Raw genomic sequence first — 18,825 nt, 5'->3', positions numbered from 1 at the left:
CCAGTTGTTTCAACTTGTATTTTTCTTGCATCCAGGATGGGTTTAAAGACACAAATTCCCCAATTTAGTTGTTAATGTGTTTTGATATCTCTCTTGAATGTGTGCTGTAGTTCTGACTGGATTTGTAGATGCTGCAGATTAAAATGTTTGTTTACTATGTAGTGGATATTGTCACTTAGATTTTATTGTTGCCTGGAATATATTCTTTGAATTGGATCCATTATGGTAATCACATCCATTTAGAAAGTTAACGTACCAATTTTATGTTCACTTTCTTTTAAAGTTATTTTAAATGTGTGCGGTAGTCCCGATTGACTTTATAGATGCTTTACTTCAATGTTTATTTAGTGGATATTCCCATTAACATTATTTTGTTTTTTGGAGCATATTCTTAAAGTTCAGAATTGGGTCAATTTTGGTAGTCATATCATCGGTTTTTATCTCTGTAGAAATTTTAGTTGTTATTATATCTCTAGAGATCAACAGATTGGCTAAATTTCAGACTTTTAATCCCTGTAAATAGTGCACACTTAACCCCACTGTTTGATTTATTTCATGTTTGATCTGAGGCTTAGGCTTCTGCACGATGCTAATTTCAGGGTGTAGACTTTATTGTTGATGGTGGTGTTCGTGTGGCGGATCCATCCACTGTGGTTGATATGACAGGAAGTGAGCCTATACTACTACGGAAAGGAAAGGTACAGTAAATGAAATAGGAGCTTGCAGGCTGTGTTTTGCATTAACAGTTCTCTTACATTAGTGGATATGTTCTTCTTTGAGTGGAAGATTACACTAATTATGTGAAAGGTAGCATGGTATATGTGCCAGTGTCATGACAAACTGCAAACTAACAACCTTCCTTTTCAATATATACCAAGTTCTGGAAGCTAATTTCTTTCTTTGTTGCATTGTAGCTATGGAATCCTCAGAGCAGATACAGAATATCTAAATTATGCTTATCTTATTTATTTATAAATCTGGAGCTCTTTTAAAATGGATTTACATATTCATTTCCATGTTTCAATGAGGGGCAGTCATGAAAAAAGATACTTTGTTCACTGCATACGCATGCTCATTAAAACATTTCATGGTCCTAATGCCCCTTCTTGCAAGCCCTTCATTCATTTAGTAGAAAAGATCCCTATCATGTTGTTGCATTAGCATTGCACAAGCCTTCCATGGTTGAAGTTTGATGACTAAAAAGTTTCCTGCCATCCCAACCTGGTTTTAATTTCACCTTATCACTCCCATTCAGTTAAATGCCTTTTTCCATAAACATACATTCGACATATAGAATTCTGGAAATGAAATTTTCAGATTAAAACACATGGAACTGTCAACACATGCTGAAAATAAATATGGACATAGATAGACCAGAAACACACATAAAAATACCCCAGATTTTTGGTTAACTTAGGCCCAGACAAAACCCATTCAATCTTCTCCGGGGAAAACCTGTTAGAGAGCTCTTCAAATTTATTTGTCTTTCAAGTTCAGGAAAAATACATTTGCAGACAAAACAAAACAACAAAATACAACTTATTTCTTCAGCCAAAAACTCCTTGAAATTGTTGCCCACTTTGCCTCAATTTCCGTGCCCACTTGACGCTGAAAATATGTACTGTACGGATATGACTGTAGGGACTGTACGATTTTTTTCAAAAACTTCTCTTGAACGACGTGCAACTCACATCATTCAATGTTGTTCGTACTATACGTTCTGCTGTCTTCTATGCCTCGATTCTATGCCTAATTTTGCCCAGAAACCACTCCTTCAACTTGTTGCAACAAATTTCTCCTTCAAAACTTTTCTCTAGCTCTCAGCCTCCTCTCTCCAATCTGTTCATGAAGAATGAATGCAATATCTCTTTTCTTTTCCCCCTTTTGTTTCCCTAAATGACTTTTGGGCAACCCTAAGATCTAATGACTCAGATTCATTTAGATCAAGGGATGAGAATAAATGTGCATTTAATTCTCACTTTCTATTTTTTAACTCACCCATTAAATAAAGTACCCACATTGTAATTTATGTCTAAAGTCACCTTTCGCTTTATAATTTAACATCGATTTTACCACTTGTTGACCACTACGTGTCAACTACCCATAGCAGTACACCCCCTTTTTTCGCAAAAGGGATAGCTCTTGATTGACGTGTCCATGCCATTCGACTATCATTATTAGCCCGATCATGTTATGTTGTAAACCCAGTCTGCATGTGTAAATTGTAAATAATCTTAGCAGATCTGAGTCATGTATGTAAATTGCCTAGGCAAACCTAAATTTTCTAGTGATAATCTACGTTCCGAAAGGCTTTTTGTCTCACCGATCCATGATTGGCAGAGTTTTCCTTCAGCCTAACCCCAAAGCCAGAATGAATTGTCATTAGAATCTTAAGTGAATCCTAGTGTGCTTCGAGTCTATGTAAAAGTAATTTGGAAATAATTCTAACTATTTGGTTAGGTTGTTACAAATTGCTTGATCTGCTAGATTATATTTGTGTCGCAGAACTGTGTGGTTTATGAGGGTCTATGTCAAATGGTTTTTCTCCCTTGAGATGTAAAATTGTAAAAGTCATGATGTAAAGTGTCTTGAGGGTTAGAAAATGTTTTATCCCCTCATAAGTCCTAAGTCATAGGTCCTAGGTGATTTTTCCAAAAGGCTAAGTTCGAGGATCCAAAAATAAATAATAAAAAATAACAAAATAATAAAAAATTAAAAAATTAAAAAATATTTTTTTTTTTTTTGAAAAATAAAATAAAATAATAATAAGTCAAAATTTTGAGTAAATAAATGCAGAATTTTATATTTTTTAATATATTAAAATGCATTTAAAAATCCGACGGATGAGATTAAAAGAGATTTTGATCCTCATCGACGGTCGAGGTCATTTTGACATGGATCACTGGAACTAGTTGTTGGGAAATTTTCCTTTAAATAGGGTGTCAGGGGTCATTTGAGATCAGATTCGATCTTAGAGTGGTGTGCTAAAGAAAGCTCTCTTGTACTCATTTTTTGTTCAATAAAGAAAAGACTTTGGGGTTGAAAATCTCGCTGGTGTTACTCTGTAATATCCCTTTTCAGGGATATCCCTCAAACGTAAGCAAACTCCAACCAGAGATGGACTGGGAGGGCGTTCACCAGATATGTTGCCTATGAAAATAGGACGAGATCTGGAGGCTACTGGGCCCCTTCCAGACTTTGTCTAAGAGTATAGGAGAAAAACACACAAGTGGTATGGTAGCCGGGAAGCTCCAAGAGATAAAAATAACAATAGTGCAACATACAATAATATATACATGGAATATAAGCAGATACTGAAGAAATGCAGAGAGAAATGCTAAGTCATTTTATTATACTGAGTAATGGATAGAGTACAAGAGGTGATAAAAAAGATAGCACCTCGACTTGCACAAGGCAAGTGAAGAAATACACTCAGAATGGTAAGGAAATGGCCACTCTCTGAACTGCGTTCACGCTGTCAGAGAACTGTTGTGCTGCTGCTACTGTTGGAATCAAGTGAGGATTCGGGGCTGTTCCCCTCAGAAAATGCTGAAACTCTGGAATTAGCCTCTGCTCAATAACCCCAGAAAAGCCCAGAAAGCTTTTCTAAAATAGCTGACCCCCGAAAATCACCCCCTTGAGGATCTACGCTATCCCTCAAGGCTCTGCGCTGCCATTGAAGAGAATCCTCCAAAACTCTCTCCGAGACTCTGCCAAAATCCTCTAATATGCAAGGGCTGATCCCTTGCTCAATCTCCAAGCTCAAATCCTCCACATAAACCCAATCCGGAGCTCCTACCAAAAGAGACTGCGTCCTCCTCTCTCAAGACTGCACAGTCATCAAAATGCTCAGCTCCTCCTCAACTCCAAAGATCGATCCTTCGGCAAAAGACTAATGAAACTACCTTTCCTGAGCAGGCACTCGAAGTCCCCCGGGGCTAAGGGTGAGATCTCCGAACAGAGACACTCGATACACTAAACAGTGCTGCAGACAGGCTAAACAACTAGCGTGCTCTAAGTCGAAGTGACTAGCTCAAATGCAACATAATCGAATGCCAAAATGAGGAGGCTCCTCTCTCCTTTATAGCATTGGCCTCTCTCAAAACCCTAAGGCCCACCTCCTCCAACGTAGCCTCTCTCTTGCCACGTGCTCCTCTCCATTTGCACAGTACCTCCAAGTGTCTACGTGGGCCTTTGGCCCCCTTGGCTCCCCTTTTAAGTTACAACGTTGTGCTACTAGAGAGTGACTTTATTCAAAAAGTGAGTTATGTCCCCCTTTCCTCATCTTTTTATTTATAAATAACTATAGAAGGCAAAATTGAGCAAAATCAAATATTCCAATTAGCCATGGCTAATTAGGAATATTACAGTCTCCCCCGGCAAAATGTTGCTTGTCCTCAAGCAACTGAAGTGATGGATGCTGCAAAATTTTCTCACTCTCCCAAGTGGCATCCTCATCTGGTAAATTCTTCCACCTCACCAAGAATTCCCGGACCGTCCTGCTTTGTAGCTTCCTCTCCCTGGTATCAATAATAGCCTCTGGCTGCAACACCAAATGCCCCTCATCATCCGTGGGTGGTAGCTCATCTGTCACTGTCACCTGCTGCCCCAATGCCTTCTTCAGGCATGATACTTGAAAAATGTTATGAATCTTGCTGCCTTGGGGCAGCTCCAACTCATACGCAACCTGTCCAATCCTGCATATCACCCTGTATGGCCTATAAAAGCAGGGCTTGAGCTTCTCAGCCCCCTTATGCTTTAGTGACGACTGTCGGTATGGCTGTAATAGTAGGTAGACCAAGTCCCCTACCTCAAACTATCTCTCCACTCGACCCCTGTCAGCATATAGTTTTTGCTGGTTCTGCGTTGTAGCCATATTATCCTTGAGAGCTCGGAGAATATCCTGACTCTCTTGGATCCAAATCTTGGCTCTCAGAGCCTTGCTAGCACCAAACATCACGTTAGCAAAAGATAAAAGGATGATATCCTTACAAAGCATAGAATGGTGACATACCAATGGACATGTGGTGTGTAGTGTTGTAGCAGTACTCCCCCAGTACAGCCACTTCAGCCATGCTCGCTGCTGCCCACTGACATGGTTACGCAAGTAGCCCTCCAGCCACTTGTTAACTATCTCTGTCTGCCCGTCCGTCTGTGGGTGATAACTGGTACTCGGTGTCAACTTCGTCCCCACCAACTGGAAAAGCTCCTGCCAAAACCCACCCATGAAACGACTGTCCTTGTCACTGATGATGGTCTTAGGAAGACCATGTAGCCTGAAGACCTCTCTGAAGAACAACTCGGCCACCTGCGCTACTGTGTAGTGTGCGGATATGGCGAAAAAATGTGCGTACTTTGTCAGTCGATCAATGACAACAAAGATACAATCCTTGCCCTATACCATGGGCAACCCTGTGATGAAGTCCATCGAAATACACTCCCATTTCCTCTCCGGAATGGGAAGAGGATGCAATAATCCTGTGGGATGGCTCATCTCCCCCTTGTTCCTCTGGCAAATATCGCACTCCCGGATATGCTGGAGTACGTCCTCCTTGAGGCCCTTACATGAGAACCTCTCTCTAATGGCCCTGTAGGTTTTGGTAAACACCTAATGGCCGGCCAACAGTGAATCATGTGATGCCTAAAGTATCTTCTTCTTGAGTTGAGATCTCTCAGTTAAGAAGATCCTGTCCCTGTAGTAGATGATCTCATCGACCACCCTGTACCTGTCATTTGCCACCTGCCCATCCAGAACCTCACATGCAAATCTGTCCTTGGAGTACTCTACTAAGAGTCGAGCCCTCCAGTCTGTGTCCAAGCTCATAAGAGACAACATGGCTAGTCTACGTGAAAGGGCATCTGCTACCACGTTGTTCTTACCTTTGACATACTCAATGTCAAAGTCATACACTTGGATCTTAGTAATCCACTTCTGCTACCTCTCCTGTAGCTGTCTCTGCTCCAAAAAGAACCTGAGGTTGTTGTGATCAGTCCTCACCCTGAACCTGTTACCCACTAAATATTGTCGGAACTTGGCCAATGCATGCATAATGGTCAGCATCTCCTTATCGTATATAGAATACAACCTCTCGTGTGGAAGGATCTTCCGGCTCTCAAAGGCTATAGGGTGACCTCCTTGCATCAACACTGCGCCGATCCCCTCTCCCGACGCATCACACTCCAAAACAAATGACTGCGAAAAATCTGGCAATGCAAGCACTGGGAAACTGCTCATAACCTCCTTGAGCCTGTCAAAGGCTCGCTGCGCTGTATCCAACCAACTGAATGCCCCCTTCCTCATCAGATTTGTCAGGGGTGCAGCAAGCTGTGAGAAACTCTTGACGAACTTCCGGTAGTAAGTACAAATGCCAATGAATCCCCAAAGTTTTGTCATGTTCCTCAGCTCCAGCCAATCTCTGATGGCCTTGATCTTCTCTTCGTGGACTCTCACTCCATCCACCCCTATGATGTGTCCCAAGTACAACATCTCCGTCAACCCAAACTCACACTTGGAGAGCTTGGCATAGAATTGCTGCTCCTCCAAGATGCGCAACATTGTCTCAATGCGCTGGAGATGCTCCTCCCAAGTCCTGTTGTAAATGAGGATATCATCAAAGAACACCAACACAAACTTCCTTAAGTGACTGCGGAAGATGTGATTCATGCAAGACTGGAATGTAGCTGGGGCGTTGGATAGCTCGAAGGGCATCACCAAAAACTCAAAGTGCCCATAGTGACACCTGAAGGTGGTCTTGGGAATGTCCGCTCCCTCACGCGAATCTGATGGTACCCAGATCTCAAATCAATCTTTGAGAAGAACTGTGCTCCTCTCAACTCATCCATCAACTCATCAATCCTGAGTATGGGGTACCTGTTCTTCAATGTCTTCTTGTTCAGGGCACTGTAGTCTATGCACATCCTCAATGTGTTGTCCTTCTTCTTCACCAACACCACGGAAGAAGCAAAAGGACTTGTGCTCGGCCGAATGTGCCCAGGAGCCAGCAACTCTTGAATGGCCCGCTCAATCTCATCTCGATAGGCCTTGGGATGCCTATAAGGGGTAGTAATCACTGCCTGTATGCCCTGCTCAAGCTCAGTGGTGTGCTGAAACCCCCGGTTCGGTGGCTGTCCCGACGGAATCTCCCCAAACACTGTGGCATACTGGTCAAGGATAGACTGTATCTCTGGGTGCACTGTCTGCCCTATAGTCCCTGCCTCTGATGCACGCAGCTCCACTGCCCACTCTACGTCTCCCTTCCGGAACACTGCCTCCATCTGATGAGCCGAAACAGTCTGAGGCGGATATGTGTGTTGTCCCCGTATCTTCTCATGCCTCCCTGTCTTCTCATCATCCCGCTCCATCTCTAGGGCCTTCCAATCTGTCGTGAACTTCCCTAGAGTGATAAGCCACTGAACACCCAATATCATGTTGGTGTCCAGAATATTGACCATGAAAAAGTGGCCAGTCAGTGTGTAGGTGCCCATCGTCACTGATAACTCTGGGACATAATGGGCACACACCATGGTCTGAACTCCTAGAACCAAAACTAAAAATCCATCGAAGCTCTCTGACTGTATACTTCTCCGCTCGACCATCTGTGCATCGATGAAGTTGTGGGTTGCCCCACTGTCAACCAAAACTGATACTCGTTGGCCACGTACTGTCCCCTGTACGCGCAACATCAAATACTTGGGAACGCCTCGCAATGCTGCAAGGGCCCCTCTGGTAGGTGCAAAAGCTGCACCACTTGCTGCTGGTGGTGGAGTTGGCAAAGGATCCTACGCGGCACGACTATCTCTTGCATCCACATCATCCTCCTCATCCTCTTCCCCGCTGCTCTCGAAGAAGACCTCAATAAAATGTGCTTTTCCAGCAGCACATCTATGTTCTGGTGCCCACAGCTCCTGACAGGTAAAGCACAACCGCTTCTTCTTCAGCTCCCTCCTGGCATCATCATAAATCTGTGCTCATCCTGGATTCCCTTTTGGAGGCAGAATCCTCACATCCTTCCCCTTAGGCTGGAAAGCCTGTCTCTGGGGGTAAGGTGTCCGAGTCCTGGGTAAGGCATCCTGTAAGTCCCAGGTCCTGCTAATAGCATCCTGGAGTGTGGCTGGTCTAGTGGATCTGACTAGACCCTGAAGTGGCTCTGCTAACCCCTCAACAAACATGTATATCCTCCGTGCCGTGGATAGATCTGGCACCATCACTGAAACCTTCAAGAAGTCTGCAATGTAGGTCTTTGGGCTCCCAGTCTGTTTGAACCTCGTCAGCTGAACAAAGTGCTGTTCTGGATCCCTCTGGTCAAACCTCTCTATCAATCTCCTGGTGAACTCGACATATGTCGTCACTGTGGAGTGTCCGAGTGTAACCATCCCATGGAACCACCAGTCCTGGGCCTCACCATCCAAATGTAATGTTGCCACCTTGATGGCCTCTGTCTCCGACATCTGGTTAAGCTGGAAATAGATGTCCAGCTTCTCCACCCAAGACTTTGTTGAACTGTTTGATGAACCATCAAACGTAGGCAAGTGGAATCTACTATCTGTGCGATGGGTGTCTCCATCATGATAATGTCGGTATCCTCTGTGATGGTCGCGGGGTCTACTATCTCGCTGGAGCTGAACAAAGTCTCTGAATGAGAGAGCATACCTGAACTCCTGCCCATAGGCCTGGTACTTTGCAAAATAATCGCCCATATGTCCGGGCTCTGCCTCCTGCTAGGCTCTGACCCCCGTGTCTGCTCCTAGGAAAGTGGGCATGGTAGAGTGCGTAGGGGCATGTGAGGCCATCTGTTGAGTAGTATCACGCTGAGTGGCACCCTGCTCTGGCAAATGGTGGGATGTACCCGATCCCTCACCAACCTGGAAAACCCGTGGGTTCTCACGCTGTCTAGCCTCCACCGCCGTGAATCTCTACCCCATCACCTCAATCTGCCTCGATAGATCCTGCACTGATTTGAGGAGCATGTCCGCAAATCTCTTCCCATCCTCATCTGCCATCGGATCCTCCTGCTCTGCGTCCACCACAGGCTCCTCCTGTTCTGTGTTCACCACAGGCTCCTCCTGTTCTGTGTCCACCACCCGAACACAGTCTCCCTCTCCATAGGTGTTCTCCAACCTACGCTCAATATCTTTGTATTTCCTACCTCTGTAACAGATGTAGGGCTTCTCCCTCGGTGTCATAAACTGCTAGCTCCACAGGCTGAGCCAGATCTATGCTCTGATACCACTGTAATATCCTTTTTCAGGGATATCCCTCAAACACAAGCAAACTCCATCTAAAGATGGATTGGGAGGGTGTTCACCAGATATGTCACCTCTGAAAAAAGGACGAGATCTAGAGGCTACTTGGCCCTTTCCAGACTCTGTCTAAGAGTATAGGAGAGAAACACACAAGTGGTATAGTAGCCGGGAAGCTCCAAGAGATAAAAATAATAGTAGTGCAACATACAATAATGTATACATGGAATATAAGCAGATACTCAAGAAATGCAGAGAGAAATGTTAAGCCATTTTATTATACTGAGTAATGGACAGAGTACAAGAGGTGATCAGAAAGATAACACCTTGACTTGCACAAGGCAAGTGAAGAAATACACTCAGAATGGTAAGGAAATGGCCACTCTCTGAGCCGCGTCCAAGCTGTCGGAGAACTGTTGTGTTGCTGCTACTGCTGGAATCAAGTGAGGATTCGGGGCTGCTCCCCTCATCAGAAAATGCTGAAACTCTGGAATCAGCCTCTGCTCAATAGCACCAGAAAAGCCCAGAAAGCTTTTCTAAAATAGTTGACCCTCGAAAATCACCCCCTTGAGGATCTACGCTATCCCTCAAGGCTCTGCGCTGCCACTGAAGAGAATCCTCCAAAACTATGTCCGAGACTCTGCCAAAATCCTCTAATATGCAAGGGCTGATCCCTTGTTCAATCTCCAAGCTCAAATCCTCCACATAAACCCAATCCAGAGCTCCTACCAAAAGAGACTGCGTCCTCCTCTCTCAAGACTACGCAGTCATCAAAATGCTCAGCTCCTCCTCAACTCCAAAGATCGATCCTTCGGCAAAAGACTGATGAAACTACCTTGCTCAAGCAAGCACTCGAAGTCCCCCCAGGGCTAAGGGTGAGATCTCTGAACGGAGACACTTGATGCACTAAACAGTGCTGCAGACAGGCTAAATAGCCAACGTGCTCTAAGTCGAAGTGACTAGCTCAAATGCAACATAATCGAATGCCAAAATGAGGAGGCTCCTCTCTCCTTTATAGCATTGGCCTCTCTCAAAACCCTAAGGCCCACCTCCTCCAACGTAGCCTCTCTCTTGCCACGTGCTCCTCTCCATCTGCGCAGTCCCTCCAAGTGTCTACGTGGGCTCCCTTCTCTACGTGGTCCTTTGGCCCCCTTGGCTCCCCTTTTAAGTTACAACGTTGTGCTACTAGGGAGTGACTTTATTCAAAAAGTGAGTTATGTCCCCCTTTCCTCACCTTTTTATTTATAAATAAATATAGAAGGCAAAATTGAACAAAATCGAATATTCCAATTAGCCATGGCTAATTAGGAATACTACATACTCTTCTGGAAATGCTGTAAGATGTTTTATTTTTCTGCATAATTTTATTTTCAGCCATTGATAATAGCTTGATGAAGATTGATTTAGGCACAGGTATCTTGTCTGATCTCTGGGGTTTGAATGATAGTTTAATTTCTGAATATAATGGCAAGTATCTCCATTTGATCTAAATTTTGTTGTTGTTTTCTCCCTCTATGTTAATGGTTGATTTAAGCTATGCATGATATCCTTAATTTTAAGCTTACCGGGCGTTAGGTGAAGTTCTCGGCTGAACCAGCCAACTCCCATATTGCGTTTTCTGAAAGAGCCCAACCAGTTTTCATCCCGGGTTTATCATTTGAAATTTTTTTTATGAATGCATGAAGGGTTTTTTGAAGCATCTCACATCAAATTTAAAATTCTGAAAATATTTCTGTGGATTATTGATAAATTTGGCTGCTTAGAGTCATTAATCTTTAAATACTGTAATTATTTCGCTGATTTATGGTTTTTCAGTTTTGTTTCTTGCACATATTATTTTTGGGTGTTCCGTTTTTTGCCATTGCAGATATAGGTTTTGAGAAATTTTTCAAGGTTTCCATCAGGCAATCTGGAGTAGAAAAGATTTAAAATTTCAATCAAGTTTTTGGGCTACGGGTCTGCTACCTGTGTTTTCATTTTTCACTATTGCCTGGGGTTTCATTTTAAAAAAAAAATTCCGAAGTACATGTATGAAATCTGTTTTCTGGAATTCGTATATTCTTCTAAGGGTTTCAGGATTGTTTTTATCGTTTTGGCAGATTTATAAATTTTTTCTTGCTACTGTAGCCACCCCCAAATCCTTGCGTCCATTGCTGCCATAGCTCCAGCTCCCCTTCGCTGCACCAAAACCTGCGAACAAATCCTGCCATCCTCCTCAACTTGCAACCATCCCCATTACGCTCACTCCAAACCCTCTCCACGCAGTCAATTTCTCCGTCCAGCTCATTCTACCCACAACTCTCAACCTCACCTCACATCCCTCTTCCTCCATCTGCGTGATCACTTGCTGTCATTGATCAACCCTATCCTCTGCGGCTCTCTACACAGCACTTTTCCATTAATTCGCAGTTGCAAACTCATCACTGTTTGCTATCATCAATACGCTGCCCAACATTCATTAAACCAATCTAAACTTCCTCGCTGTTTGCAGACCCTCACCCATCTGTTATCCAACGCCTCGACGTCATTTCTTTGGGCTGCCATTGCCTCCATCTTCATGCGTATCTCCTTAGCCGCTGCCGCCAGTATTCCTCACACCTGCAAACACAGTTCCATCGCGCTATCCTCATTTCCTTGCTGCAAGTCGAAAACCGTCCACGCTATTCTCTCTCTACCTGTCGAACTCTCCAGACCTGCACACAATAAACACTCAAAACAAATTTCAATTTCAATTTTTTTTACGTTGTAAATGTAATATGCTTTAGTTTTAGTTCTATTTTCATATGTATATGCGATTAGAGTTAGATCTTGTTTATATATATAAAGTATGTTTTAATATATAAAAAATAAAAAAAAAAAAACGTAAAAAATTTCGAGTTTCATTTTTTCTATTAGGTGTTAGCTTTAGATTTAAATTTTGTTTTTGGTCCTAGTTTAGCCTAGGTTTTGATTTTAGATATTTAGATTTTAGTTTTAGTTTTAACATTGGATATAAATGATTTTAGTTTTGTTTTTTTTTAACTTGAAAAAAATTTAAAAATAAAAAATCGATTTTCGTTTGTTTTTAATATTAGCTTTAGTTTCAGGTTTAGTGTTGTTTTATTTTTTAATAAATCTCATATAATAAATATATATATATATATATAAATAAATCCATAAAATTTAAATCTTCCATTTTGATTTTTAAAATTTAAAAATAAAAAAAGGTTTAGATTAGACTTTAGTTTAGATTTAAATTTTATTTTTGTTTTATTTTGATTTTTAGCTTAGAATTTTTATTTAAAAAAAAAAAATTAAAAATTCTAAGAAAAAAAGACTAATTAAATTTTGAAAATTCTTTTTAAAGTCTTTTTCTGTTATGGTTAAATGAGCCTAAATGTTTATATCTGGAGATTAACTATTTGAATCTAGTTAGCATTTAAATTTTATGGTTGTTTTAAGCATTTAATCTTTAAAAATTTAATTGCTGGATCATTATTAAAGCGTTGTGCATTTATTGAACATCTTGCATCGCTTGGGATATTTCGATGATAAATGATTGTTTTACAAGGTTCATATTTCTTCACCATTTAATCATTAACTCCATAAGGCACTAGTACATTAATTTCTAAAATCAATCAATTGCCTTGCTGTGTCTCCCAACCCAACTGGTCCACAGTTGGTCTTCCTTTGTCCCATAGGGTCTACCCCCCTTAGCGTCGGGAGACGGCTTAAATGGAGAGATCGGGGATTAGGGTGATAAGCCCCAGTCTGAGCGATGTCGTGACAATTTGTGCGACAACACCACTTATAAAATCACTTTCACTTTATAAAGTCACACTTCGGAAAATAATTATTTTGGACACTTTTCCCTAGGTAGAGACTAACCCATGGGAAACCACTTGCCCAAGGTACATTAAAAATCAACACTCCCTCTTATCAAGGAAAGTGTTTTTCACCACACCCATCTTGTCCCTGAAAAGGACATGCTTGCCTCTTGGCAAGGACTTCGTGAGAACATCGACCACCTGCTCATTTGTTGATATATACTCCAGCTTCACTGCCCCCTTCTGAACATAGTCCCTAATGAAATGGTATCTGATGTCAATGTGTTTTGACCTGTCATGAAACACTGGATTCTACGTGAGTTTAATGCAACTCTGATTATCATAGTGAATAACCATTGATCTCAACTCTTGATCAAATAGGCCATACAACAACTTGCAAAGCCAAATGGCCTCACAACTAGCCTGGCTAGCAACCATATACTCAGCCTCAGAAGCTCAAAGCAACTGACTTTTGCTTTCGACTAAACCACGACACAACTGCTGAACCCAATCCGAAGCAACACCTTGAAGTGTTTTTCCTGTTAGAAGCACACCCAGCCCAATCTGAATCTGTGTAACCTACCAACCTCACTCCATCTCCCCGCCTATAGTCCAGACCATAATCAACAATCCCCTGCACGTAGCAAAGAATGTGCTTTGCAGCTACCTAGTGCACCCTCCTGGGCTCAACCATGAACTGGCTAAGTGTGTTCACTGCAAAGCATATATTTGGCCTAGTGTTGACTAGATACATCAAGGACCCAATAAGCTGCCTATATAATGTGGGATCCACGAAACTGGAATTTGAAGCATGAAGCTTCTTCCAATTGGTGATCATAGGTGTAGACATGGGTTTATAGTCTGCCATGTGAAATCTACTGAACACATCCACAACGCATTGCCTCTGCCCCAAAAAGATATGTCCCTCCTCCTACTACACCTCAAGCCCCAAAAAGTAATGCATCAGCCCAATGTCCTTCATCTCGAACTCCATAGCAAGATCCTCCTTGCAACCACTAATCAGTCTCTCTGCCCCAGTAATGAACAATTCATCAACATACAACACAAGGATGAGCGAATCATCCCCTACAACAATGTAGTATAGGTTCGGATCTGTATCACTCTTCATGAAACCCATCTGCTGCAAGTAAGTATCAATCCTCGAATACCAAGCTCTCGGAGCTTGCTTAACTCCGTAGAGTGCTCACCTCAACCGGCATACATGGCTCTCTCGCCCAAGTACCTCAAAGCCCTGTGGCTGCTCAACATACACCTTCTTTATAACTCTGTTCAGAAATGCGATCTTCACATCCATCTGATGGATCTGCCAACCCATTTCTGCAACAATAGAAATAAGAGATTGGATAGAAGTGTACCAAGCTATGGAAGCGAAGGTCTCATCATAGTCAACTTCCTCTATCTGTGAGAACCCTCTAGCCACAAACGTCGCCTTGCACTTCTCAATGCTGCCATCCGCAACATGCTTGATCTTGTAGAGCCACATAGAAGTCACAACTAACTTGCCTTCAGGCCTGGGCACCACTTCCCAAACATTGTTCTTAATGATAGATGCATACTCCTCCACCATGTTGATTTGGGGTAGCATCGGATGTGCTCTAGCCATGAAATTTGGTGGAGAGGCTAAGGCACATGAGATCTCCAATACCCAGAAGGGGTTTGGACAGATTCTAAAGAGTTTGGGAGATATTAAAATAATTAATATTTTTAATGGAGTCCCTAAGTCTAAACTTAGGGAAATTAAAATATTAATGTGAATTAATATAAAATTGTGTTAGAATGATCCAAAAGTCATGGCTCAAGCTAGATCTAATCTTAGCCGTTGATTAGGGACTTAATCTTGGTCGTTGATTTGTCAACGAGAAAAGTATAAGAGGAGGCTTGAGGGTCACTTGGAGAACACACCAAGAGATCAAGATTTTGATTTTCTGGGGCTGGGTTTGTTGAGAAAGTTGAGAGAATGACTTGGAGTTGCAGTTGAGGGGCAGTGAATACAGAAGCAGAGAGGCAGAGATAGTGCCGAGAGGATCAGCACAACAGTCGGGAAAGCTGACGCAGAGGGCAGAACCCAGAACTGCCGGGAACAACCGGAACTACCGGAACAACTAGGAAAGTTGACGCAGAGGGCAGAAGCCGAAACTGCCGAGAACTGTTGGAGCTGCCAAGAACTGCTGGGAAAGCTGACACAGAGGGCAGAAGAGGCTGATGCAGTCCCTAGAGGCTAATGTTGGGGTTTTTCGTGGGGCAGATTGGAGCTAAGGAGTTGCTGGAGTGTTTATCTGGGGTTTTAGCTGGAGCATCTGTCTCCAAAGGAGAGGTACTACTGCCGAGATTTTTCTCTGTTGGGTGAGCCGGATTTGGCACCCAGATTATATTCTGAAACTGCTTAATAAATCAAACCCTCAGAGAGCTGTACCTGTTTTCCCGCATTGGGTTTTTCTGGGGACATTAGTCCAAAAATAACAGTGTCATTTGTGTGCTTGTTTATGTTTCCTTCGGTTGATGATCTGTAATGTGTTGAGCATGTACTTGTGTTTATTTTCAGTATTTACATGGTAAATAACTTGTTAATTAATCAGAACATGTAGGAAGGAATAAATCAGAAAGTACATGGAGGGTTTCTAACTGTTAGACTTGGAAACTTCAACATGGTATCAGAGCGTGGTTGCTTATCATAGGAGAACTGAGGACATCAACCCAGCAGAGCAGCAACAACAAAAAACAACTGTCTCGAGTGACAAAAACTATTGGTAGCAGCAAAACAATAAGGAAGGGGTGACGCAGTGCCTGCGTCATCAAGTTCAGGCCAAGAAGAGGCTGCGCAGAGTCTGAGGGAGGTAAAGACAGGCTCATGCAGAGCCATGCAGAGGCCAGGAGGGTTGACGCAATTGGCTTAGGGAGCTAGTTTTTTGGTGCTGGGACTATGCAGAACCTAGGAGCTCTCACTTTCAGGTTGTTGGGGTTTAGGAGGCTGTGGATAAGTTGCAGAGTGGAGATGGTGGGGTATTGTTGTTAGAATAGTACCTAACAGGGCAAGGCCAAGGAGGAGGGAGTTGCTACCGAGGGTTTCTAGCCGAGAAATCCGGATCCGTGGTGCGGTGCACAGACGATTAGAGTAGGGGGCATCTCGACATTGGCAGAAGGATTTCTATGAGGGAAATTGAGGCTCAGAAGGAGTCACATCAAGAACATCCAGGAGGGAAGTAGAAGAGTACCGGAATGGCACTACATGGAATAAGAGACCAAGAAAGACTAGACGGAGCCTCAAACTTCGTAGTCTGGAAGGCCAAAATCTTATCCGTACTTGACAGAAATCGTGTCAAGCATTTCGCCTTGAAGACATTAGTGGTCCCAGTTGACCCAACTGATAATGACAGGTATGAGGAAGCAATGGCAAGGGCCAAGAGTGTCATTCTTGACGGGGTCAAGGATCATATAGTACCACATATTGCCGAGAAGAATATGGCACGAGAGATGTGGGAGGCCCTGACCAAGTTGTATCAGCATACTTCCGTGTAGAGGAAGATGCTCCTAGAAAATCAGTTGTGGTCATACCAGATGTAGAAGGGAGAACAGATCGATACCTTCCTCGGTCAATTGAAGGAGATCCGAGATCAGATGACTTCCATAGGAGCCACACTAGATCCAGAGTTCATGGTGAGAACAACCCTGAATGCAGTCTTAGAAGACTGGGAGGTATTTGTCCAGAGCATACTAGGCAGGGTGACCCTTCCAGATTGGGAGGAAATATGGGTAGCTTTTTGCCAAGAAGAGATCAGAAGGGTGACCAAGACGGGAAGCAACAACAAGGGGATCAGAATCAAGGAGGAGGAGGAGGTGGATGCTGCCCTAGCATCTAAGTGTAAGCAAGAAAAGCGGAAGAAGGACCTCTCCAACGTCAAATGCTTCCACTGTGGGGAGCTGGGTCATTATGCGACCCAGTTTCTGAGGAAGAAGAGCAAGGGAGAGGCTTTCGAGACCAAGGCAGCACTAGAAAGAGTAGAGAAGGAAGTGGAGACAGATGATGACTGTGCCATGAGTGCGCACACACCACTTGAGCGAAAGTGGGGAGACATCGAGCTGTAGTCAAGAGGACTACAGAAGATGAGGGGTAGGATCCTCGAGGTACCCAACCTCTTGGATTATACCTGGCTATGGGAGCCCCAAAGAGGACTGGCAGATGTCGGTAGAGACGGATGAGGATGGAGTGGCAGAGAGATCTACAGTGCAAGATTCCCAAGACAGCGCAAGGCTAGCAGGCTGCAACAGTGCGAGAGGCACGGGAGTGTTGCACCAGTGCAGGATGGCACAGAGAGGTGTGCAACGGTGATAGATGCAAGGAGTTGTTGCAACAGCGCAAAGATCAGAGAGGGAGCACTTGTCAGCAACAGAGGGAGCTTTAGCATCGAGAGTGTCTCTAGCTTGACAGAGATGTCAGAGTTGGGAGATTAGTTACTTAGTTCTCAGTAATTGAGTTGCAGTGTAGCAGTTAGTAGTGGCGGTGCTATGGGCAGCACGATGCAGCATGATGAGAGGGGATGCAGTGCAAACGCAGTAGTGGCAGGGCCATGGGCAGTAGCACGGATGCAGAGAGTTGTCGTACATATGCATCAATGGCAGTGGTAGAGCCATGGGTGGCAATATGAGATGCAACAATACAGATGATGGGCAGTAGGCTTAGCATCAAGGACCGATGCCAGATGATCAGAGTAATACTCAATAAGGAGTATTGCTAGAGCCACTGTTGATAATATCGGCGATATTCGGAAATATCGCGATATTTTCGGCAAAACGATATATCGCCGAGAAAATATCGCGATATTTTCAAAATATCGGCAAATATCGGAAAATATCGGCAAAATATCACGATATTTTGAAAATATCGGCAAAATATCGGCTATATTTTAAAATTTGAAAAAAATATTTTTTATGCTTGCCGATATTTGCCGATATTTTGCCGATATTTTTGCCGATATTGCCGATAAGATATTTTTTGGACCCTCGCCGATATTTTGCCGATACCGATATTTTCAACACTGGCTAGAAGAGCACAGTCCTCGCTAAGAGAGAGTGTTGATTTGGGGTAGCATCATATGTGCTCTAGCCATGAAATTTGGTGGAGAGGCTAAGGCATGTGAGATCTCCAATACCCAGAAAGGGTTTGGGCAAATTCTAAACAGTTTGGGAGATATCAAAATAATTAATATTTTTAATGGAGTCCCTAAGTCTAAACTTAGGGAAATTAAAATATTAATGTGAATTAATATAAAACTGTGTTAGAATGATCCAAAAGTCATGGATCAAGCTAGATCTAATCTTAGCTGTTGATTAGGGACTTAATCTCGGCCATTGATTGGTCAACGAGAAAAGTATAAGAGGAGGCTTGAGGGTCACTTGGAGAACACACCAAGAGATCAAGATTTCGACTTTCTGGGACTGGGTTTGCCGAGAAAGTTGAGAGAGTGATTTGGAGTTGCAGTTGAGGGGTAGTGAATACAGAAGCAGAGAGGCAGATATAGTGCCGAGAAGATCAGCGCAGCAGCCAGGAAAGCTGATGCAGAGGGCAGAAGTCGAAACTGCTGGGAACAACTGGCACTGCTAGGAACTGCCAAAACAGCTGGGAAAGCTGACGCAGAGGGAAGAAGTCGGAACTGCTGGGAACAACCGAAATAGCCGGGAAAACTGACATAGAGGGAAGAAGCTGGAACTGCCGAGAAATGCTGGAACTACCGGGAACTGCTGAAACTGTCGGGAAAGCTGA

The 18,825-nt window shown here is 43.3% G+C and overlaps 1 protein-coding gene across 6 annotated transcripts in view; it reads left to right on the top strand.

Moving 5' to 3' along the window:
- LOC149141121 (DHBP synthase RibB-like alpha/beta domain-containing protein) overlaps nt 1-18,825 on the top strand; it is a 512,557-nt gene that overhangs the window by 206,852 nt on the left and 286,880 nt on the right. For all 6 annotated transcript variants that reach the window (XR_016264455.1, XM_089448208.1, XM_089448207.1 and 3 more), the window contains exon 8: nt 600-698. Coding sequence is in view for 5 of the 6 variants with exons in the window: in XM_089448208.1 (XP_089304334.1) it covers nt 600-698 (99 nt within the window). In the remaining variant the exon portion in view is untranslated. The remainder of the gene's footprint in view (nt 1-599; nt 699-18,825) is intronic.

Source organism: Pinus tabuliformis, chromosome X (assembly GCF_031772625.1).
Source record: "Pinus tabuliformis cultivar Carrire ecotype Pingquan chromosome X, CPIR1, whole genome shotgun sequence".
Classification (NCBI taxonomy): Eukaryota; Viridiplantae; Streptophyta; class Pinopsida; order Pinales; family Pinaceae; genus Pinus; species Pinus tabuliformis.
The sequence above is the reverse complement of the archived record's forward strand: the minus strand, read 5'-3'. Positions and strand labels throughout refer to the sequence as shown.